The sequence below is a fragment of the Haliotis rufescens genome, unplaced genomic scaffold (genome assembly GCF_023055435.1).
Source record: "Haliotis rufescens isolate VD_foot unplaced genomic scaffold, xgHalRufe1.0.p SCAF_1, whole genome shotgun sequence".
NCBI classification, from domain to species: domain Eukaryota; kingdom Metazoa; phylum Mollusca; class Gastropoda; order Lepetellida; family Haliotidae; genus Haliotis; species Haliotis rufescens.
Genome location: NW_025963779.1, coordinates 71,940,368 through 71,966,132, shown reverse-complemented (window position 1 = coordinate 71,966,132; position 25,765 = coordinate 71,940,368). Strand labels below are relative to the sequence as shown.

The window sequence follows — 25,765 nt, the reverse complement described above, 5'->3', positions numbered from 1 at the left end:
TAATGAAAAACATTCAACTAATGTGTATGAAACATAATTTTGACTTTCATCAACGGCGCAATGTACATTCTCTGTGTGAAACGTCATCGCCGAAAACATGTGACATAGGACACATCTTCCAAATATGGGACACTGCAGCAATGGGGGCAAGCGACAGCTGAGTTGGACAAGTGCAGTCGCTAAAATCTGAGTGAATACCCTTTGACAGACATTGGTGACATGAAGGAAAAATGAAATACTTTTATTAAAACGTTTATAATTTTACTGCACATTAGTTGTACATAACCAAAAACAGCTGAAACCAGGATAGAACTGCTACCCACAGTCATGTTATTTATATAACATTCATGTTATAGTGTACCATTACATTAACACAGTGTCCATAAATGTAGACTTGTCAGAGGAGTCTCAGTAAAAACAGCCAGTGTTTGAATAATCTGAGCTCCTTAGATCTGAGTGTCATCTTTTTCGACACCGGTTGACTAGATTAGGTCTAGAACCATGTGACTGCATATTGTGGGTCTTCAGACCTGTATTGTTTTCACAAAAAAGACAGATGATTCTTCATGCATAGTAATTACGATTGTACCATTTGACTACTTCAATAGTACTGTGATTAGTACTGCATGATCATTGATACAATATTACACATTGTTATGAACACTCTTTATTATGTAAAGTTGTTTTGGAGACAATGTGTGCCTCAAGGAATTTTGCCATGGGCTACCTATGGGCTTGCCATATTATACTCTAGCTTGCTTGTCTCATGGCAATGTAGTTCTGTAGACAGAATTAACTGGTCACCTCACTGGAATGTGACAGCTTCACGGGTCACTAGATTCACTGCCTGAATTATATATAATGAGTCTGGAGCCAAACCAGACATTTGATTGAAGAAATGAGCCATACCAACAGGACCAACCTCTAGCAAGAATCTAAGCAATTATTTTCATTCAGTGCTGATAGAGGCAATAGATATCATTGATATAGATTTGAAATCCTGTCTGTATGCTTAAAAAACAAAAATATCGTGGTGTACTGGCTGTTGATATTCCTCTGACATGTCAAATCAGTAAGTTAGTCACTAGTCCGAAGCCAGAGTCAAATTCTGTTCAGTTTCGTAAGATCAACTTATAAACTCTATATGATAACACTACAATTTAATGAAAATGATGCGAAGAGCCAAGTTCGGGCTTGTGGACTCAAAAGTTTTTAGCATAGACTGCTTGTCTACACTAGTGATCACAATGTTAGTGTAATAGTAAACTATTGCATGAATGTTACATAAATAAGGGTGGCAGTTCTTACGTTTTTGTTTGTTGTTTGGCAATATTCTAGCTATGTGCCAGCAGTCTGTAGATGGTCAAGTCTGGACCAGACAAGCCAGTGTTTCACATCATGAGCATCAATCTACGCAATTAGGATACAATGACATACATCAACCAAGTCAACAAGCTTCACCACATAATCATAACCAACCGACCCTCTTAGTCTTAGTTGCGTCGAACGAGAAGCATGGGTTGCGGCAAGCCAATTCTAACCAGGATTTCCTGAGTTCTATATGACGAGGATACAAAATACTATTATGTCACATAGAGATGTGATTTGCCTGTTAAGGCATTTTTGCGGTATTGCACGTTCTTGCATCCCTAGTCACCTGCCATTTTTTTTCTCCTTGAAGATTTTCTCTTCTTTCTTTATATCAAACGACCTGATTTCCTAAATTCAATAAAAATAAAAGTGTGTTTCATTTTATCAGTTGATGATTGCATGAAACATGTTTAAACTGAAACATGTGACTAGAGAACGTTTTCATTCATCTTCCTGACGCTAGCGCGTCCACTAGCCTATATCAAGCATCTAGTCTCCACCTTGCCATTTCAAGCCTACTTTTCTGTGCTGATATCTGAGTGGACTATCACACATATCGACAGTCAAATCCGAGAAAATTTTACAAAATCCACATCTGTGTTATGAAAATGTGGTCGCTGCTTAGGCCACAGTCATCGCCTGTCGAATCTGTGCTGAAAGTATTCCAAAACTTGATTTAGCTAAGACAAATATTTTCAACATGCATAAAGTGGTTCAAAGTTATCAATCAACCACCCCACTATAATTAATTAATTTAAATATATATTTGAGTGCACAAAGTGATCTTTAACTCAAACGACTGAATGCTTATTGCAGCGACTGAGATGCAGTGCTATTTTTAGACGACTCCCCTACCTGAGTGTTTCATTTTGCTGCAATGTGTAGTCTCACTAGTCTGCTTGCCTCTGTTATTGTGAGAGTGAAAAAATACAACAGCAATAAGTATCTTTCCTGTGGTAATCTGTCATTTTGTTTGCCTGTCAGGGATGAAATCTCAATTTTTTCCGTTATCTGATTTGTGAAGCCATTCAAAATAAGAACTGATCTGATTGGATATCGCGTTTTCACAGCTCACATTCTACATGGGGTGGCACCACGATTGAGCCAAGAAAAGTAGAAACTAAGTTTTTATATAGGTGAGTGGGCACTCCTGCCTCGGGAAGATGGATCATGTCTTTCTGTACATCATCCATATTATTAAGGCTCTGCAGGAGTGAAATAAAAAACAAATATTATATTCTACAACTGAAATAGCTGAGCATGATAAAAGAATTCACTGGACAACATGGCCTTGTGAACAAATTAGCCTTCCTAGCACTGATGGGGGCACGGGTGGCCCAGTTGTCTAAGGCACCGCGATTGGCTATGCAGAGTTGGGTCCCTTGGGCACGCCAGAAACCTATGATTGTGGGTTGGAATCCTGATTCGCCCCGATTATGTTTCTAGGTTTGTCAGCACCATACCTGTGCTCGTGGGTTTCACCAAAGTGGTAAACGTCTGAGACCTGCATCACTTCGGGCTTTCCTCCCACATTAAGCTAACACGCCGCGATATAACTGGAATACTGTTAAAAGCGGCGTTAAACCCAACTCACTCGCTCACTCCTAGCACTGTTGATCTCTTGAATGTCGGACATGCCAGGTGTGATGATCAATTTGCTTTTCAATCCTGACTGGGATATCACTATGACATACACAGATTACAATGAGCCTGATTAGGATATAATGATAGATCAAACTAGTGATGCATTGCAATGGTTTGTGGCATGATCATATTGCATTGATGACAAGTTGAGATATAAAATAACAGTTGACAGAGGTGTCACAATAACCTACCTTGTATATCAGTACATATCGCAATACTTAACATTTGCATTGTTTATTCATGAAATTCGACGAGACAAATACAAAAGGTGGTGCTATTAACTAGTACCGTATTTGACGTAATAAGCGCCCAGGGCGCTCTCAAAAAAAGAAATAAGGGTCTCTCATAAGAGTTAAAAGATAAATTTCATGGTTTATGCTGACAACCTGAAATGTTTATGTACGACAGATACTGTTTTTTTCTAGAATTTAATTGCCCTTTTTAAGGGTGCATATAACACACGAGTGGATATTATACGCAAATAAAAAAGTCTTATGTACATTGATCAATGGAAAGGGGTGCTAATCGGGATTGTTCACTAGCCAATATCTTTGCAAATGTCGCCGTGGGCACTTATTAGAGCGGGGCGCTTATTACGTCGAATACGGTATGTGTTAACTTGCATGATTGGTTAATTTAGGCTCATTCTAATAGTATTATGCAATTTAGCATTTTGTTTTATAAGAGGCAGTGAGGTAGCGCTGACCCTGACCCTTGTAATGAACTGTTAATGTGGTCTGATCACTCGTTAAATACAATCCAACCTGGGCAATGTCGGACAACTCTATTTTATGACCAGAGGGGTTAAGTTTGGTATTTCCCTAATATTCTCACAATTTTCATGTTGATTATCCATACCTTTTCTTCCAATACCAATTGTCATACCTGTCCCACTTTTAGACACGATCGTTCGGCCACTGCGTTTATCTGCATTGCCCACCTACATCTATGGGGAACTCACTTGACACTTCTCATAAATCGTTTTTAAATATAGTAGGCTCAAATATATTTCATAAATTGTTTTTAAATATAACTTTGCGTAAATAACTAAATTGGGAATATATTAACTTGGTCTTGTCGCTATATGGCTGAAATAATGCTGATGCTATGTTAATTTTTTTTAACTCACTCACTTGCCACTTCCCGCTAAAAAGAGCGTCCAGTTAATGATGTCATCAAGTTGCGAGGGTACGTTTGAATGATAAAACAATGTTAAATAAACCTTGCTTCTTATATTACGGAGCGATCTTTTATATCACAAAATACCCTTATTACGATTATATACCTGTGATCTAGCCCCGTGAAGTTCCGGGTTAGAATAGGTCTACAGCAACCCATGCTTGCAGTAACAGGCAACTGTGCTTGTTGTAAGAGGCGACTAACGGGATCAGGTGGTTAGGCTCTCTGAATTGGTTGATACATGTCACCATATCCCAATTGCGTGAAACAATGCTCATGACATCGATGACTGGATTGTCTGGTCCAAACTTGATTATTTACGGACCACCGTCATAAAGCTGGAATATTGCTGAGTGCAGCGTTAAACAAGAAACAAACAAACAAACCTGTGATCTATGAATTATAGTATAACAGAAACAGTATGGCAGATTAATCATGGTCATGACTCACTATGTCATGTAGGTTGTGAGGCGTTTCAAACATTGTTTTTGTTTCAACAAAATCGGTAAACATGCTGTCATGTCACTGAATTATCTGGTCCAGACCAGCTATAACTGGATTGTGTGGACTTGATTGTTTACAGGATGCTGTTGTGAGGCAGGAGAATAGCTGGTGCAAAGTTAGGCAACAGACACTCGCTGTTTTATGTAACTTGTGTGAGTGGCATTTGCTACCATTAGAGCAGGACATGCATAGTGTGGCATGCTGGATTTAATAAAATATAGACAGACTAAGAACCAAACTAAGGCAGCCTTGAAAATGACAGTTGGTAGCCTTGAAAAGCCTTGGAAAGGCCATGAATTTTAGTGTTCCATATCTGTATGAACTTTGATTGCTGGCATCTGGTGTCGTCAATGATTTTCAGTGATCCATTCATATACTTTTCATAACTATTTCCTCGTTTATGCACAATCCGGTGATAATCGAGAATAATTATAGCCTGTGATTTTATCCACTATTCCAAAGACCAAGTCTAGTAAAATTCTTTCAGCCTGGTACGTTTTGTTAATAAGAGTCTATACAATAACACTAAAATCTACTGAAAATTATCTCAAGTATAAGATTTGGACTAGTAGACTGAAATGTTTTGGCACAAACCGTGGACTCTCTAGCACTGATGTTTCAAATTAACAGTATCAGCTGAAATATGGTTGTACATATTATTTGGAGTAACTGCCTTTTACAAGCCTGAACATGGTCTCAGCATAGTTTCAGTAGCTTTTACTGTTATTTTTAGATGATCTTACTAGATATCATGTACAAGGCTGTTCAGAAATTTACTAGACTGGGACTTTGGACGAGTGAGTAATCATGGCCTACTTCAAGTCTGCTGTTTCTGCCTATATCTAATACCTCCAAACAGAATGTGCAGCAAAGTGATTTTGTTGTTTTCCTTTAGCATATTAAGCATATTACAGGGAAATAAGACTCAGGTCAATTTGTAGTCTGAGCTAATTTGTTTCAACATGCCCATGTCAGTGATGATTTTCCAAAACCTCTTTCTCTGTCTGTGGACCTTTTGAGCATCTACGTAAGGGAGTTAGCATTATTTTTATCCACTTTTGCCTCTTGATCCCCAGCTTTGGTTCATGGTCCTGACCCTAGGCACTGACGTAAAACAGTGCTTCAGATTTTCAGGGGCCTGGAGTCCGTTCCACAAAGCGATCGTAATGCTACGATTGTCATAAGTCAATGTTAAAGTATGGGAGTTACGATCACCTTAGCGCTCAAATCGCTTTGTGAAACGGCGCCCTGGTCACTCACCGTGGTTTTCTAATGTAACACTTGACCTTAGACTTATGCTTTTTCAGACAGTAGACATCTATCATGTCTAGTGGGCCTATATTAATGGTATTTCTAAAGACAGGCACATTTGTTTTCATGGGTAACAGGTTACCATGGTTACATGAATGTATCCAAATCAGACTAAATCCCAGAACAATGAAGGGGTTAAATTTTAGGGCATCAAAACCAGAAATTCAGTATTGGTGCCACTGGTAGCAATTGTGGATTTTAAGATAATTTGCTCCTCAAGAAACTAAACCAACAAGGCTTTTGGGACTGTAACGTCTGTGATAAATGCAAGCTTATGTAGTTCTTTATTAGTTCAAGGCATCATCATCATCAACATGCTTAAAGGACAACAAGTACAGTAACACCTAGAGCTGGGATGATACACCAACTGTGCGATCCGATACGTATCAACATGATCAAGATACCTTACTCATAATCCAATATGTATCACAATACTTGCAAGTGCTCTTATATGTGGCGCGTAAGCCATCTTTTTTATAGACAGGATGGCCAAATATACCTGGCACACTGATGATTTACAGTTGGCAGTGTCAAGTATGGCGCAATGGATGAAAATATTTGTTTTTGCTTTTTAACTGGCACTACTGATTAGTGTTTAATGGAACAGTTATAAAAGCAAACATTTCAGTTCAGAATCAAAATTTTTTACTTAGTGTGCAACTGTGATCAATACTTGTATCAAGAAGTAAAAAACCGCAATCCAACGATGCATTGATGTATAGTCCCACCACTAGTAACAACCTCTGATGACCCACTTGGCTGAAATAACAAAATGCCACTATGTTTGTGAGAAATAACTTGATCTGTTGATTGAGTTTAGCTCTTACATGTGTACGCCAAGGGCAGAGGTACGGAAGAAGCTTTAACCTACGATGAAAAGTGACTTCAAAACAAGGCAATCTAGTTAGTGCTGTTCTGATAAATTGATTTAATCAATGTCTAGACAGTAGACGCCAAGACAGGGTAAACGATCAGTATTTCTGAAGATTGATCTTATTTTAACTGAACAAGTTGCCTAAATGTTTTAATGGCTTGGGCACAGTGTAGTATGTCAATGCCTGTGTACATGGATGCGTTTGAAGAGATTCAGACTGATGTGACTGGGTCAAGCTGCCCATTTCCAGTCAACATGGTCAAAACGATGGGTTTCGGAAATATGTGGTAAAGGGTGACATATGCATATATAATGGAACGTAATATGTTTTTTCCGAAATCCAGGCTCTTTTACATTTTGAAACAGTTTATTTTATACACAGACATTTGTGACTTGATTTGAGAACATGATACTGATTAGTATGAATGTGATAAATTGTGCTGAAGACTGGAAAAAAACCAATAATGGTAGTTCTCATTGACTAGTAGCATTTGAGGGTTATATACCAGTTCTCAATGCTTCAATTTTGCTGCAAGCTCGAACTGGATAAGACTGAAAGAATATGTAAACACAGAGAATGTTGTTGTCTCGTTCAAGCAGGACTAGCTTCACACTCTTATGACTTCTGGAATTAGGTTTCCACTAGTCCTCTGGATTGTCTTAAAAAAAATAATTTCTAAGGCAGAGATTTTAAGAGTCGATCTTTGTTATTCCTAAAAATATCAAATCAATTTGATCAAACTTTTGTGAGAGCTTTGCTATCCTCATGATCAAGGCATATGTCATCCAAGGCACTGAAATGTTCCACATAGGTTCATCTATTAGATATGCCAGAAAGCTATTATTTTGGTTTCGATTCTCAGTCCACCCTGATTGTGTTTCAGGGTTTGTCAGAACCATATTGGTGCTCTTAGTGCGAACCCCGACTCTGTCAACAGATTATCTTGTCTTTACTGGTTTTCTTGTCTTTACTGGTCAAGGGCGGATCCAGCATTTTAAAAAAGGAGATCCAAACATATCATAGACCTGTGAAGATCCGGGGTAGAATTGGTCTTTAGCAACCCAAGCCTGCTGTAAAAGGCAACTATGCTTGTCGTAAGAGGCGACTAACGGGATCGGGTGGTGAAACCCAATTGCGTGGATTGATGCTCATGATGTCAATTACAGAATTATCTGGTCCAGACTCGATTATCTACAGACCGCCATCATATAGCTGGAATATTGCTGCGTGCGGCGTTAAACAACAAACCAACCAACCAAAATATCATTTTCGTCTCTCAGATACCTGTAGTTTTGCTGCCTACAACATACTACATTTGGTTTTCTTGTCTTTTCTAAATATCTTGTCTTTACTGATTATTTCATCCTGCATATCCATTACCTTAATCTGTTTACATTTTTTCTTCCAGACAAACAAAAAGAAATTTTTTGTGTTGAGGTCAACTAGTAGCAGTGGTCCAGCTAGGCTGGAATATTATGATTCTGAGAAAAAGTTCCGCAATGGTCAACTTCCAAAGCGCTCCATACAACTGCACACACTTCTCAACATCAACAAGAAGTATGACAGTAAGCATAAATATGCCATTGCCCTGTACACCAAAGATGATTGTTTTTCTGTGATGGCGGACGATGAGAGCGAGCAGGAGGATTGGTATGCGTTGTTGCTGGACTACCAGTGTGAATACCTGAGAGAGGGGGACAACAAGAGAGAACACTATGGTGAGTATAGACTAAACTTTACTTCCAGAAATAAAACATATATCTACGATATAAAAATACATTCCTAATGGAGCCCATAACAATGCTGGCACAAATATTCCACAGTCTTAGAAGTAAAGTTTTGTTTTTACTGGTCTGCAAAAAAGATCTTGTACAAAACCGCCACCTCACTAATAGTGAAAATGGTTGTCCACAAGAAAATGTCCTTGCTGAATTGTACTAGTGGACTGAGTTAACTTCCTAATCCAGGATTGGTTGGGATGTGACGATACCTTATGATTGACTGTCACTTTGTGAGGTCATTGGGGTGAAAATCTTCATAGAGTAAGGGCCAAACTGTATGATATTATATTAAGAGCTTTTACATGTATTAAACAGAAACCCATGAAGATCCGGGGTAGAATAGGTCTTCATGCTTGTCATAAGAGGCGACTAACATGATCGGGTGGTCAGACTTACTGACTTGGTTGATGCTTGTCATCGTATCCCATTTGCGTAGATCGATGCTCATGATGTCATTCAATGGACTGTCTGGTCAAGACTCGATTAATTACAAGCTGCCTTCATATAGCTGGAATATTGCTGAGTGTGGCGTTAAACAACAAACAAACAAACAAAACTTGTCATTGGTCAACTTGTATAGTTGTATGCTGCACATGTTTATGAATGTCAAACTTATGCATCAACATGATCAAGGGTCCTTCTCATAACACGAATGTTTTGAGTACCCATTATTCAAGTACCGTGACAGCAAACATGGGACCTAGATGACCCCAGGATTCCCCTTAAAGTGGAACACTACATATAAAATGGCAGTGATATCAAAGTAGACAATGTTCTCGATTAGATTGTAAATGATAATGAGAGTAAGGTTTAATGGGTTGTTAAATGTTTTTTGTACAGGGCTGGTTTAAACTTACCAGAACTGGTATATTTGATTGCTGTCAATGTGTATGGCAACGGTTCAAATTGTCACTGCACAATGATACAACAACAACAAAAACAGAAACAGATAACAGTGCTCCAGCTTTTGTTAAGTTTCAAGACTTCAAGCATGTCAAGATTGGACCTTTCATGATTTGGAAACTCAAAATTCTTTTATAGTAACATGAATCCTGAAGTTGTTTAGCTTCAGAGTGGAACTTTCTCTAAGTTTCCTTCAAAGTTACAAAACACCAGAAAACTTCAAAGTTCAAACACCAGAAAATAATCAATGTACTTCACAGTCTGAACAGTTCAACTTTGGGCTCTTTTTTTTCAGAAAAATTAAATTGTCAACATTGTCAGGGGACAGTGATGCCCTCTGGGCACAGACAATGTCTCCCTGCTGTCGTGTCTTAACCGAGGTGGAGTCGTAGGTCGTAGATGACCAACACAAGAGTACATGCTCTGTTTACCTCACATGATCTACAATGTACGTTTCAGAGTTTGAGAAAAGGATATGAATAGTAGTTGTTTGTGATTCATAGTGTAAACAAAGATTTATCGAGTGTTATGCCCTTTGAAAAAAGACACATCGGATTCCTTTAGCGAATTCATGTGAAAGAACAGGTATGGCAAACTTGGACAATAAATATATGAAATTATGTATAAAACATCACTAGACATGATGATTTACCATTTAAATTGTATTTCCTGCTCTCCAAGGCATTGTTTTACATGCAGAGATTAAGATTACCATGTGTATTTTCTTGTAAACTAAGCCGGAAATAGCAATCAGCTGCACGCACCTTTTCTCCCAATCTACTGGTGATTCAGTTAAAAAGTACGAAATAATGCAACTTCAAAGAATTTGATGCTGATGTCGGAAGAAATAGTATCTGACTTCACCATGTTCACTGTTTTATCGGGAATAAAATATTCCAACATCATCAGAGCTCCAGATAAGCTTTTGGTGTTGTGGGTATTTTACCTATGCATTTTAAAATCATTGGGTATCAGTAATTCTATCTGGGTATTCAAATTTCTGTTACCCACTAGTTTTTACACATGTGGGTATTTTAGTTAAATATTTAAAAACACTCTTCATCTAGTCCCTGCAAACTTGTGTCGTGTAGGTTCGAGAGCTTTATAGGACTCAAAAATACCACGATACTTCCACAAGAAAGTGCGATGGCAAATGATCATGGTGTAACTGTCATCGTGGAGTTTGGCAAGGTTGACGGAATGCCCGTTTATAATTTCAAAATAAGTTGCTGATTTGCTAATCGAATACACCAGCTGATACACAGGGTTACTTCACAATATTTTGATGATACGCACAAGTTTTATTTTTGTAGCATATCTGTAATGTTCGTTGCGTATTTGATACGCTTGGATTTTATTTTACTGCATATTTCTGTATTTCTGATGCGTATTTCATGCAGATATGCAGCTTATCATGCTTATCTGGAGCTCTGATCGTGTTCTTTCAGTTGCAGCTTTTACTATATATATTTAATATTGTAAGAACCATACGCGTAGCACTTTGGTACAGCCGATTACTATTGTAGAATATATTTATATATGGAACAATCTCACCAGTCATTGTAGGGACTGTAAATGCGAGATGTATTTCAACTGAGAAAACTTCATGTTGACATATAATTGTGAAATTGTCACAAATATGACTTTTAACAAGTCAAAGTATGGCATTTATGATATATATGTGTATCCATTCTCTGGCAACTAGAGTTTGTTTTAAGGCATCAGTAGCAGTAATCTGACTGTGGATCTGTAAATAAAAGTGAGTTGTGCGATCCACCGATCACTTCACACACAATTTCACAGAATTTAATGTAATGAAATTGTGAATAAAATTAATCAAATATATCATAAACATAAGTCCAGGTAAATAATGATCACATTTTTATAACCTGATAGTATAATAATGGGCTTAAATTGTGCACTTTAGTTCGGATTTGTTGACTGGTATTTGCGGTGTTACGTGATCAGCTGATAATGATTTTTTGAGATGGGGAAAAACATCGTGTCAGTGTAAAACTTTGTTTAGAGTTTAGTCAAAATGTCAGTAAATGTTGGTTGGCATGCGTTAGCTGTTTCACCCTAAGTCATCACATCTTTTTTTTCAGAAACACATGTCGGAACAGCCCAATTAATGCTCAATAATTTCAGCCTTGGTAAACATTGTAAAAGAAAATGTGTTTGTAAACATCCTTTTCAAGTATGGTGGGGTACCCTTGTGACTAAAGTGTTCGCTCGTCACGCTGAAGACCTGGGTTTGATTCCCCACATGGGTAAAGTGTGTGAAGCCAATTTCTGGTGTACTCCGCAATGATACTTCTGGAATAATGCCTAAAGCGAAGTAAAACCTCACTCAATCACACACTCGGTCATTATTTAAACATTATTTGACAAAAGCCATGTGGATTTTGCACTTGCACATTTTGTCATTAAAATATGTTCTGCTCCTGCTCCCATGAACTGCCTCATTGAAAGTTGCCCAGTTGGAGTCACTACAATGGGTATTGAATCTCACTCAAGAGGTGTGCCTGGCGCATTTGAATATAACAAGGTACTCACCATTTCAAATTCTGGGATGGGCTTGGAATTTTATTTTTGAAAAATTATTTATTCTAGAAAGTAATTTTGCATCTTGTGTTACAACAACACATGTTCACTAGAAATGCTTGATACCCAGGGAAAAACGTTGTAGGTAAACAAAAATTGTTTGTTGCAGTTGAAAAACAGAACTCTCTAAGTAGGCTGACCTATGAGTGAGCAACACCTCACAGGGCGACACACACAGCGACAAAAATGGCGATCACCACGTCATGATCTTGTGTATTCAGTATTTCAATGGAGTTTTACATGTACATGGTGTTTTCCAACACTCGCACAACAGGAAGTTTTTCAGACAGACGATCAGATGGTTTCAGCTTTCCTGAGAAATGGTTAAAAAGGTGTCACAAGCACCACTGTACTTTTCGTCAGTTGGATCAGACTAGTCTTGTTATTTTATTTACGTATCTTGATAATGTTTTATTTTAATGAAAGTGTTCATGAGCCGCCTATCGCTGAGAAATATGTTTGTTAAACATTTACAGTTTGTTTCGGAAGCTGCTCATGCAATTTGCAAAATTTATGGAAATAATATTTGCCCTAATGTACATGAAGTGTGTAAACAAAACCATTAATTTTCCAGGTTTGAAGTGACCTGTCTGGTAAGAATGTCTGTAACATGAAGCCAGTCCTGGCATGGAGTATTCAAGAAATAGTGAAAGTCCAATAGCTTTAAGTCTGGTCTGTATCTAAAACATTCATCTTCCCCTGTGCCGAGCAGTGAAACAGTAGCTTGTAGTGTGTCTCTATTAACTAGATTAAGTGATCAGGAATAATGCCAACAGTCTCACTGGTTACTTAATCCATATTTATGCAGCAATAGTGCGTGGGTGTAGTCCCATCGTGATAGAGCCACAAGCTGTGTCGTTATGGTCATACAGCCTGCAAACTCGCAATGTGTAGTGAGGGTCTTGGTGCACACGGACTGATGGTTGTTGATGAGAGCCTGTTTCTAGTTTTACAGTTTAAATTGATAAAATGTCCTTAATGCATTGTAACTTATTATGTGGGGGAGGTACGTAGACTTGACTTTAAGGATGCAGTGCACCTGTTGAACAGTATTTCTGTTATATCACATGAGGTGTCATTAATTGGAAATTTTAGCATCCATATATCATGTATATCAACTCAAAAGTATCACAATATATCAATATTAATAATAAATTAGTTATTCTGTATGTGTAAAGACAAAGATACCTCTTATTTATACCTACTAAAGTGCTTGGTTCCAAATTAAAATACGAAGTAACTAATCAACGTTTAGACAACCTCAAATTTGAAAGAACAGTAGGGTTTATCTCCTAAGCAAATACAGAAGGGTGATTGAGTGAGTGAGAGTGAGTATGGTTTTAAGCTGCTTTTAGCAATATTCCAGCAAATATCACGGTGGGGGACACCAGAAATGGGCTTCACACATTGTACCCATGTCGGGAATCGAGTGAAGGCTTTAGCCACTAGGCTACCCTACCGCCCCTTGAGGGATGATTGACAACTTTCCTCATAATAACTGCGCTAATAAACATGTTGTAGTACCATCCACCTGTTACTCAATTTTCAATCAAATTACCCTTGTTATAGTTCCTTGTGGGTAGAATTGGTCCCCAGTAATCTATGCTTGTTGTAAGAGTCAACTAAACTCCAAGACTTGGTTGAATGGGTGTCATCATGGCCAAAAGATGTTGCTGAAATAAAGCATAGAAGTTAAATGTTCCTGGTCATAACCATAATGTTAAAGAGCTGAAGGTTTGGGGGGATTTTTCAAGTTCTATAGAAGATTCCTCAAGGATCACAGAACCCAAGTGCAGCGTTAGAAATTGGCACTAGTCCTGTAGTCCTTGCCAAACTGCCCAATAGTTAAGGTATCATAAGGACTAGTAGAAATTTGCCATTTTTAAGGGTTTTGCTATATGTTATCATTATAAGGACTAGTGGACTAAATATGTTTGTTTCTACCCCTGTAGTGTGTCATACAGACCCTGAAACAAACATATCCAATACAGCCCATGCAAGTCTATAGTGTTTGGCAAGTCTAGATTACTGCAGAAAGTCTCTGGTTCCCTTTTTATTATGTTTTATAACTATAATTTAACAACTTTTTTCTTCTGTAAAATATGTTCATTTCAGAAACTAAATGTTAGTCTAACAGAACCCCTTTAATCATGATGATAACCTTTTACTGAAATGTTAGTGCAGCAGAAACTGTAGCAATGTTATTTGTCGGGGGGCGGTCCGGTGGCCTAGTGGTAAAAGCGTTCGCTCGTCACACCGAGGACCCGGGTTTGATTCCCGACATGGGTACAATATGTGAAGCCCATTTCTGGTGTCCCCTGCCGTGATATTGCTGGAATATTGCTAAAAACGGCATAAACCCAAACTCATTCACTCATTCATTCATTATTTGTGGGACACTGAATAACAATGATGGACAGTGCCGGGGAATAATGCCAGAGTCAAACTTCATCTTTAATGCACAATCATCAATCAGACCACTGTAAATTACATTCAGGGTAATTCCAGAATACCAATATCTCCAGGGCAGTATATGTAATTGATATTTAAGTTTGTCTGAGAGACACTCAAAAAAATAACAGTGTGTCAGATGATTGAAACATTTTTTAGAAGTGATGATGAAATACCTAACCATAACTGATACTTTCTGCTAACAAAAGAATGGTTACTCCATGTGATGATTCCCCAATCTTGAATCAAGATCAAGTTTTCTCCCTCAATGTCTGATATAAAACCTGTAACATCATGATAAAAGTCTTTTGACGAGGACCCCTTGATTTGTGTGCTTATTTTCTAAAACTGTTTGAACTAAGCAGTGTTTGAAATTAAGCAATAAATCAATAGGTCCTTCTGATGACTGTAAAGTTTAAAGTTAAAGGTTAAATTTAAAGGTACCCTGCATTTTAATTAAGCAAACGTAAAAGACTCCAGAAATCCCCCTGAATTTCAAACACTGCTAAGCTTGCTAAATATTAAGTTAAATTGCTCCCTCCCTCCCTCACTCACTCACTCATCCTACCAGGAGGATATTTCAGGTACCTTTTTGTACTTACCTGGTAGTGTCCACCCAGTTCGCCTAATTTTGGGGTAAAAGATAGGTAAAAGTTATTAGGTGATGTGGATTTACTATGCTTGACTGGATTCAGGTAATTAGGCAGAGGTAGAAACTGACAGCTTTAGTCCACTAGTCCTTATGATGATAACATAAAGCAAAACCCTTAAAAAAGGCAAATTTATACTAGTCCATATGACACCTTAACTATTGGGCAGTTTGGCAAGGACGACAGGACAATTTCTGATGCTGTTAGGTGGTGTGGAAGATTCCACTCTTGAGTTCTTAAGGGGTTAACAAGAACTAAACAAATAAATAGAGGATGGCGTTTATGGCTTTTATTTCAGATTTACATGCACCATACAATTCCAACAAACAATGATCATATTAAAAGTCATCATATACTCAAGATTATGCCAGTATATTCAGGAAAGCAAAAAACAACTATGCATAATGCTGTCACAGTACTGGCATCCCTTTGTGCTTAATAATGGACACTACCAATGTTAATCTGGGATTTTTTGGGGCCTGGATGGCAGTATTTGGGGCATTGTGTTTTTGTTGTCATCTGGTGCTACTCAATGTATTGTCAGTGTTGCTGTGCTGTGCTGTGCTGTGCTTTACTTTAGGAGGTAATAGATACTTTGTCCTTGAAATTTATGTTGTTTACGTGTCTGCCAGTCAATGTCTGGTGTGTGCCTTGTAACTCAGATTAATGGCCGGATCTAGGTGACCTACCCTCGTCCTTTTCAAGATTGAAAATATATTTCATAAGCATTACAAAAGATGTTTTACCAGACCTTTATGTCTCATGTTCACTGAGCTGGAAGATGTATCTCGCTGTTATTGGGGCCATTACAGGCCAGAAGTGGGGCAAATAGGAGTGTAATGGGATCATTTGAGTCTAAAGTTTACTGGCTTTGTCCTTAACAATTATTGTTATCTCCCTTAACTTGCTTAAAAGATCTAGTAAAATCAATAAATATTTCAAGAGGCTTCAAAATCGTTTAGCTTTTCAAGTTATTTCATTAGAGCACTATGCCCCAATGAGTTATGTCAAGGTCATGTCAAGAGACCAGTGTGTTTCAGGTAGATGTCGACATTGGTATCAAGCAGTGCAGGAAACTAACATTTTTAGCCCAGTAGTCCTTATAATGATAACATATAGCAAAACCCATTTAAAGGCAAATTTCTACTAGTCGTCATGATACCTTAACTATTGGGCAGTTTGGAAAGGACAACAGGACTAGTGCCCCTTTCTAACGCTGTATCTTGTCTTCTGAGTTAGTCCGGGGTGTCTTGAGGCAATGTGCGCCAGAATATTTTGAGACTACTAGACTGAACATGGCACTCAGCATGCTCAGCATCATTTTCAGTGGAGTTACTTTTTGTTTTGATTTGTTGCACGCAGCAATATTCCAGCTATATGAAGGCGGTCTCTAAATAATCGAGTCTGGACCAGACAATCCAGTAATTGACATCATGAGCATTGATCCATGCAATTGGGATACAATGACATGTATCAACCAAGTCAGCGAGCCTGACCATCCGATCCCGTTAGTCGCCTTTTACGACAAGCATAGCCACCTTTTATTTTTATGGCAAGCATGGGTTGCTGGAGACCTATTCTACCCTGGATCTTCAAAGATGCACAATATTACTGGGATTTTGCTAAAACTGGCTCAGGAGTCAATGGAGTAAAGCCCAGCTTTTCAATCAAGCAATTAGTACCAGTGGATCAACATTTCTTTAGATTTTTTTATGTGATGACGTTAACATATAATGTACAAATCTTTAAACTTTGACATGTTCAGAAACAGGTATGTTGAAATATTAAAGAGTAATGATGGAAACAAAATGTGATGATCAACCTTTATAAGCAAACATCACAGTTTGGGCCAAATGTGTCATTTAACATGTTCAATTCCAACAGTGGTTCTATTGATTACGGTTGTATGGACTGTTGTCTGAGTTAGTCAGTGACACTGTCAGGTCATATGGATCATTATCTAGCTGCGTGTGGACATGTTTGTTATGTTCAGTCAAGACCAACAGATGTTGCTTGAAGCTCTGCTGGTGTCCATGCAATGGCCCTGCTACAAGCTGATAACATGTGACCTTCACCTTCCCAGTTATCCTGTTTGGCTGCCTTTTCCAATCTGCTTGACAACAAAACCTGTCCAAGAAATAAGTCACTTGGTTATATATTGGTATCACAGTCACTAGGTTATTTTCATTTATTGTGCTGATCTGATTCCTAGAAATAGTTGCGTGTTTACTTGGAGTACAGCTAGCCTTGAGTTGTTTATCTACAAATATCTTGTGTGTTATGTTACTGGTCTAACATGGAAGAAATCAATACTGCCTTAAATAGAAACACCTTATCAACCCCAATTTGAAAGTAAGCTGCCATGGATGATCTCCTCCTTGTGTTGTCGGAGGGCATGTCAGGCACATATAGTCTGGCGCTTTCAGGCGTGGGGAGTAATAATAACATGTTATTGCCAGGGAATAAAAGCTGTGGTGCTCAGTGTTTGCACATGCATGTATAGCTGCTGGGATGTGAGGAGCAATTACTGTGATGACTGCCCTTGGTGGGACTGTTGTTGATGAAAACCTGACATGTGTTGAAAGCAGTGGCAGGAATATTAAATGCACTAAATATTTGAACATCAAACCTATGCTGCACTGTTCAGGTATAACATGTTATGGTGTTAATGATTAGGTGTTATTTTTGTACATTATTTTGTACACAGCTGTGTTCAGTTCAGCATCACTGTATGAAAAGACATACCCCTGTATATAATAGGATTTTATTGATGTGGTGTAGAAGTGTATAAAGTGTGTTTAAATCACTGTAAACCAATTTCTGGATTTTAGATTTAAGTGTATCATTAAGTTTAGTAACATCATTGCCTTATCATATTTTACTGGTCAAAAATCGGTATTTACCAATGGAAACACTGTTGTGCCAGAAGTAGTCCGAAATGTAGTCAAATTTAGTGCTTGTAACATTAACGTTTTAGTGTATTACCGGTACATATGCAGTCAAGTCCAGTTAATCTGACGTGGTTGGTTGCATATGATTATGTCGGATTAATGCGTATGTTGGATTAACCAATTTAAGTAGTATCAACGTTCGTGATTGAAAATCGGACAACTGCACAATAGGTTACGATAGAAACATGTAATAACAAAATGTAAAATGTAATATTCATATTGTTATGTAACGTTGTTTGTGGAATATGTTTTCTAATCATGCAACCTCTAAAGCTGAACACAAAACTACTGTTACGGGCTGTGTGACTGATTCAAAATACTTTTGAAAGCATAGTCTGGAATGGAACGAGTTTGAAACTAGTGCTGCAAAGGTCAAGAAAGCTGCTTTCTTAGTGGCTTATGTTGACTTTCATTTCATGATTTAAACATATTTTATTCAGATTGAAATGGATTGGGAACAAGTTATCAATTTCATTGGACGGTCAAAGTTCGTGAAAGGTCATTCTGACGCTACCTGTAATGGGATAACCTCAGCGGTAGCCATGGTAGCAAGAACTTATATCTGATTTTAATTATATTGGGGTAATCTAAGCATCATCATCATTAATATTATATGTTTTGTTAATTCTCATAGTAGGCCGGTGCATTATTGGATCATTGTCCATAATTATCTCTGTGTATTGTGTTCATTGTGATCATGAACATGCGACCAGTCTCTTTTCTTGTTGAACTCACCTGTACTGATGAGTCAAGCTTCTGACATAATCTTCTTTTTTTGTAATTTGTGAAATTGGCAAATAACCTGCACTGGCTGCATGGATAGAAAGTAACCCATGCGAGTCTGGTGAATAATAGTGATAGTGACGTATGGCAAGGACACACCATATGAGTATTATACAATTATTATTACTCACTCTTGAAGATATCACCCGTTTAATAAAAGTGCACTTTAGTTTCTGTTAGTTTCTACCACTGGTACACAAACTCTTACTTTTCATAGTAGTAGTGTGAGCATCATGTTATTATTAAGGTTCAGAGCACCACTAATAAACAAATATTATGTAGCAAGAATGAACATTCATCGCTACTTACGACCTTGAACTTTGTGTTGTAAATGAGCGTAGTGCCCCTTGGTTAGTCATTGGGAATGTCGTCCTCATGTGAACAGATGCATCTTGTGTCATGAATCTTTTTTGTGCTGAAATTGAACAAATGGTGCAGCTTAAGGGTAATTGCAGCTCATTTCATGGCAGATCAACCATCTGCAGACTTGTATGAAATCAGATAGCCAACAAGGGGCGGTGGGGTAACCTAGTGGTTATAGTGATTTTGACACCAAAGATTGTATACGGCATCAAAAACGGTATCTAACTGAGACTCGTTTAGTAAACTATAGTATGGAACACCTTCAATTATGTCATAGGACCTTGATAGTCAGATGACTACTTTCAGAACCTTCCTCTTCTGATTTTGTTTGAAAATATGTTTCGCGTGTAGATTAATTATTTTTTTTAAATCAGGGGTAGAAACTAACATATTTAGCATGTTTAGTCCACTAGTCCTTATAATGATAACAAATAGCAAAACTCTTAAAAACGTCAAATTTCTACGAGCCCTTATGATACCTTAACTATTGGGCAGTTTGGCAAGGACTACAGGACTAGTGCCAATTTCTAACGCTGAAAATACAAAATGAGAGCAACCTTACTTGGTATTTCTGATAAACAAAACAGTGTCCATAAAACTAAACATGTATACAACCTGATTCTTTCATGTTACTATAGTTAATCTGTCATACCAGTAGTAATAGTAATATGAAAGAATGGGGTGATCCTGAACTTCACTTGAGTAGACTTATATGTGCAGACTGACACAATTATTGACTTTGACCTTGCTGCGGTCATGTACAGGGACTGTATGAATAACATACTGATATTAGTCCACGTGTCCTGCATGACGACTATGGGAAGGGAGTTATCAGTCTGGTTATCAGCATGATCAGTGTTTGAAACTAGGCCTGAAAGTCAAGTGGTCATGTTAAAACATTCAGGAAGTCACAGTGCAGCAGTACTATAAGGCTGAGCATTTGATATTCTCGCTATCCTTGGAGCTCGTCAGAAACCTATGATTGTGGGTTCGAATCCCAGTTTGCCCCGATTATGTTTCTAGGTTTGTCAGCACCATGCTCGTGGGTTTCACTGAAGTGGTAAACATCTAAGACCTGCATCACTTGGGGCTTTCACATTAAGCTGACATGCCACGATATAACTGGAATCTATAGTGTTAAAAGGGGCGTTAGACCCAACTCACTCACTCACTCTCACTCACTCACTCACTCACTCACTCACTCACTCACTCACTCACTCACTCACTGGAGGGGTACAGGGAGGGGACGTCCTGGTATTTCTTACCCAAAAAATTATTTGTTCCAAATAAATGCAGAAAAAAAAATTGACCTCCAGTTTTCAAGGAAAATAGGCTGGATGTCCTGAAACATATGTGGTTTGTTCCCCGAAAGAATTATTTGGTTCCTCTTTTCCAGAAAAAATAAATGCATGTCTTGAACATGTTGAAACAGTGGGAGAAAAAATGATAATATCAAAAATGAATAATATGTGTGAACCTTGTCTTCGTTTGGAAAATTTTCTTTGAGTCATCTGTTAATACCTTCTTCTGCTAGACTTAGTGAGGATTGTGACTCATTGCATTGACATCTTGTCTACATTGATTTACACGACTCAAGACAGCAGCACTATCTATTTGTAATCAGCAGGCTGCTCACTGTCAACCTGTCGAAACAAATTATGACTCCATTATGATCTTGTCACTATCATGAGTACATCCATCTTGGGGTGTCAGTGATTGGAAAGTTTAGTAGTGATATATCAACTGAAAGGTATCATGATATATCTACTCAAAATTAACATGCCTGGCCAGTCTGTGTTTGTTTATTGGTTGTTTAACATGGCACTCAGCAATATTCCAGCTCTATGACTGCGGTCTGTAAATAATCAAGCCTGGACCAGACAATCCAGGCATTATGAGCATGGATCTACGCAATTAGGATACGATGACATGCATCATCAACCAAGTCAGTGAGTCTGACCACCCAAGTCAGGTCATCTCCTACGACAAACATGGCTTGCTGAAGATCCATTCTCTACCCAGATCTTCACAGGACCCAGTCTGTGCGGTCTACAGCATGTCAGTCTGCCACTCTACCACTGTACCACTGTACCACTGTACCACCCATTTTTACCCAGAAAATAGTGTTTTGCATTATTTTCAATAGATGTTAATGTTTTTTTGTTGTCTATGATTTGGAGAGCTGACCATTGCTTACTGGACTGAATGAAATTTTACAAGATGGACACTTAACATAAATGGCTTAAGTTACGACTTCAAATGAAGCTCTAATATTCCTCTTTACAAGAAATGCACGATCTTAAACCATGTTGGGAGGTCCATGTTTGATTCTTGATTCACTTTGGATGACATCAAGAGCCTCTGTGACATGCTTGAACATGACGGAAAGCTTGATTACTTCAAATGTTACATGAATTAACCATAACCTTGATCACTTGCAAGTAAACTTGCCTCACTGCAGCAGTGGTGTGTTCCATCGGATGACTCAGTGCATGGTTAGGCCACGCTTGATGAACTCCGTGACTTAACAGTTTCCATTTGGTAAAGTCATGTGTCATGTACACAGCTTAACTAAATAGAAACCTTCAAGGCATTGAGTTTTGTCAAGCGTGTTAACCATGCACTGAGTCATCCGATGGAACACACCACTGCTGCAGCGAAGCATGTTTATATCTCTTGTAACATGGGTGGCCCTGGGGCTGTACACAACACATCTCTCCTGATCAAAGTGTGTATATGCACTGAGGATGGCATTGTGTCGGCTGCTGGGATCAGTGGTGTAATCTGCAGCCAAACACAGGTCAGTGACCAGTTCTGGAATGTCACCTGACACCAATGATGGGGTCGTGTGTGATTAGTGCTGTTGACGTTATGAGCACTCAACATGCAATCAGTTGTAGATAGCAGAAAATTGAGAGTATTGTTGAAATACTAATGGCTATCAAAATAGATTAGGCAACAAGAAAACAATCCTGAAGTATATGTTGTGTGCAAATGTAGGGATTTATCCAGGATACCAAACCAAGTTCCCATGGCAGACAAATTGGGAAAAAATAATTAGTTTGTTCATATTTTCTTGACAATGATTAAATTCAGAGGTATTCTAACATTGTATTTTGCGATTGCATTACAGCAATAGAAAGTAAGAGTTTTAGACCACTAGTCCTCATAATGATAACATATACCAAAACCCTTAAAAAGGGCAAATTTCTTCTGGTCCTTATGAGACCTTAACTATTTGGCAGTTTGGCAAGGACTACAGGACTAGTGCCAACATGTAATGCTGTATTATGATGCAGTAGTATAAAACTAAGTATTCAAACCGCTTCCTATTTATGGTCCCGTTATTAGTGAAATACAGGTAATCTCTACAAAGACATAAATCTTTTACACACTTGTTATATATTAACATATGAATTGGGAAATTCTAAATTCCAATTTGGGAATTTTTTAATGACATTTGCTGCTCACTTGGAGCCAAATATCAGCCTATGAGCAGGACTAGATAAACCTCTGAAATGTGTATTTTTCCCCAGAAAATTGAGTTCTAATTAGAATAGTGTGTCTGTGCCAACAACTTTTGCATATCCTGCCTTGATGTTGGCCATAAGTGTCATTTTCTGTAGATTTTGATTATTTCCAGTCTGTGCCCAAAGCTTGGCTCCTAGCATAATTTTAGCAGAGACTAGTGTTATTATATGGACTATTATTAATATTAGCTGAATTTACTAGACTCAGGCTCAGACCAGCAGCTAAAGTCATGCTGTTATAGTTATGACTAATGTTATGATTTGTAGAGGTGACTTGGATATCACTGGTAATAGGACCAATATAGAGGAAGAGGCGTAGTTCTTAGTTTAACATTTGCATTGACTGCAATGCTAAAATTCAATATTAAAATGCCTCTGAATTTAGGAAAATAATAACTATAAAAAAATCCAACTATTGTATCTTTTCCAATTTGTCTGCCAAGGGCACTTAGTTTGGAATCCTTGATAAATCCCTGGGCGTGCCAGGCACCAGAATTTGGGGTTCAAATCCCAGATTCGCCCTGATTATGTTTCTGTTTGATATGACTGAAATACTGAGACATTGAACCTAAACGCATTCGCTCAGTGTAAGTCAGTGCATGTTTTGAGGTTATTAGGAGGCTGATTCTAAAGCTTTGATATTTGTGGTTGCAGAGCATGTGTGGCAGGTGACCATCCAGCAGAAGGGGCTGGGGACGGGGAAGACGCTGAGGGGAAACTTCCGCCTTTGTCTCTCCAAGCAGAGCCTCAGTCTCTTTAGAATCAACTCCGACAAACCACAGGTGTCTTTCCAGGTAAAACCTTGTTTAAGGATGCAGCACAGAGGGTCATCACAGTAATCGATTAAAAGCAAGCATTTAGGATATGTGAAATGTTTGGTTAAATCTTGATTCTGAATCTTTTTGGAAATGATGGGTTAGCCTTGTGGTTAAGGTATTTCTTGCCTTTCCAAACACCCGGGTTCAAGTCCATACATGGTTACAGTGTATAAAACCTCTTCTCAGTCTTCCTTCCTTTGGTTGTTGTTTAATGCTGCACTCAAGAATATTCCAGCTATATGATGGGAGCTTGTAAATAATCAAGTCTAGACGAGATGGACCAGTATTTGATATGAACAATGATCTTAGCCTTTGGCATGTTTAGGGTATGATGTGTAGCCAGCCAGGTCAGTGAGCATGACAGCCTTATCTGTTAAGTCACCTCTAAGACAAACAAAGGATGTTGGGACGAGCTCAAACCCAGAATACCCTCTTGGTACCCCTGCTTTGACATTATAGATGGCATAAAACATAACTCACTCAATAATCTTTGTGTATTATAATAAACACAGATATGCTCCTCCATTTTCTTTTTGAATCCTTATCCTGACCTTAAGTACAGTCAAGGTGAAACTGTTTGTCTGTTTCAGTGCATTGATTTGTGTTACCGTATTCGACGTAATAAGCGCCCAGGGCGCTCTCAAAATTAGAAATAGGGAGCTCTTATTAGAATATTATTTTGGTGAAAAAAACAGAGCTGAAAGATCGTAAATTTCGTGGTTTATGCTGACAGCCTGAAATGTTTATATACGACAGATATATTTTGCCAGAATTTAATTTCCCATAACTAAGGATGCATATAAAACATGTATTATACACAAATAAATAAGTCAATAAGTGTACATTGATCAATCGGAACGGGTTCTGATTGGGATTGTTCACTACCCAATATATTAGCAAATATCGCTGTGGGTGCTTATTAGAGCGGGGCGCTTATTACGTCGAATACGGTATATTGTCCTGGCTGTGGCAGATGCTGTCTTCATCAGGACTCAACTGTGTATTCTATTGTTTCAGCTGGCCACAGTAAGGTCCCTGGCTCACCATGACAATCTGTTCCGTATGGAGGTGGGGAGCTGGGCTCCTACTGGAGCCGGGGAGCTCTGGATGCATGTTGAGGATTCAGTGATAGCACAGAGCATGCATGAAGCTATACTGAAGTAAGTGCTGGAACTCAACCATGCATGAACCGATTTAAAACAATGTCATTCTGAACATTCTAGAGTAATTGCAGGCACTATGTGCAAACTTTATGCCTTCTAGCTAGAATTTTCCTTCAGTGGATTTACTTCTTAAGGGGCATTAACACAGTACAACTAGGTGTATACAATTTATTGCATACAACACATTGTTCGTGTGAACATGCAAGTTCAGGCAACTTTTGACGTATGCAACAGGTTGGACGTGAGTTGTACTAGCATGCTCTATTTTCATGTGACAAGTTGTACGCACGCAGCCAATCAAAACTCTTATTAAAATTATGTGATATTTACACGCCAATTTGTAAACAAAAATGACGACTCAGATTTACTTTGGTTACTTCTGCTTTTCGGCACCACTCAAAAAAGGACCTATGAAAAGAAGGTACGTAGAACAACCATGTAACAAATGATTACTTTTGACACCTGCATCTGTCTTATTCTCGAGATTAAACTTTTCACAGTGTTATTTGAAATGACAGGCTGTGTGACTGTACACAGTAGGCCTCGATGAGTTTAAGTCCATAATATGTTTCTAAAACTCAAACTACATCACGCACATAAATACACTTTATAGTTTTAGAATCGGCAGGAAAGTATCTATTATCTGATGCCATTAACAACTATTTTAGGAAAAGCATAAGTACAATAAGCAACATCTGAAAGTATAAAAAACAAAATTATCGTACTTTTCTCAGTCCGCATTCTCAATGTAATTATTTATTCGAATAATGGATAGCTAATAGGAAGTTCAATTACAAAATCATTGGGTGTGTGCTCTTTGTCAAAACATGAATTATCATTTAAGAAAGATTCCAATAACTTTATATTCATTTTTGAAATGTCGA

At 38.1% G+C, this 25,765-nt stretch overlaps 1 protein-coding gene across 2 annotated transcripts in view; it reads left to right on the top strand.

Moving 5' to 3' along the window:
• LOC124139711 (insulin receptor substrate 1-B-like) overlaps positions 1-25,765 on the top strand; it is a 47,366-nt gene that overhangs the window by 4,020 nt on the left and 17,581 nt on the right. Inside the window, exons 2-4 of one of the 2 annotated variants that reach the window (XM_046506996.2) lie at positions 8,293-8,602; positions 23,555-23,694; positions 24,736-24,878. In XM_046506996.2, the coding sequence (XP_046362952.2) occupies positions 8,293-8,602; positions 23,555-23,694; positions 24,736-24,878 (593 nt within the window). Of the gene's footprint in view, positions 1-8,292; positions 8,603-22,007; positions 22,171-23,554; positions 23,695-24,735; positions 24,879-25,765 lie in introns of those variants that run through there. The other variant, XM_046506997.2, reaches the window with a different exon arrangement.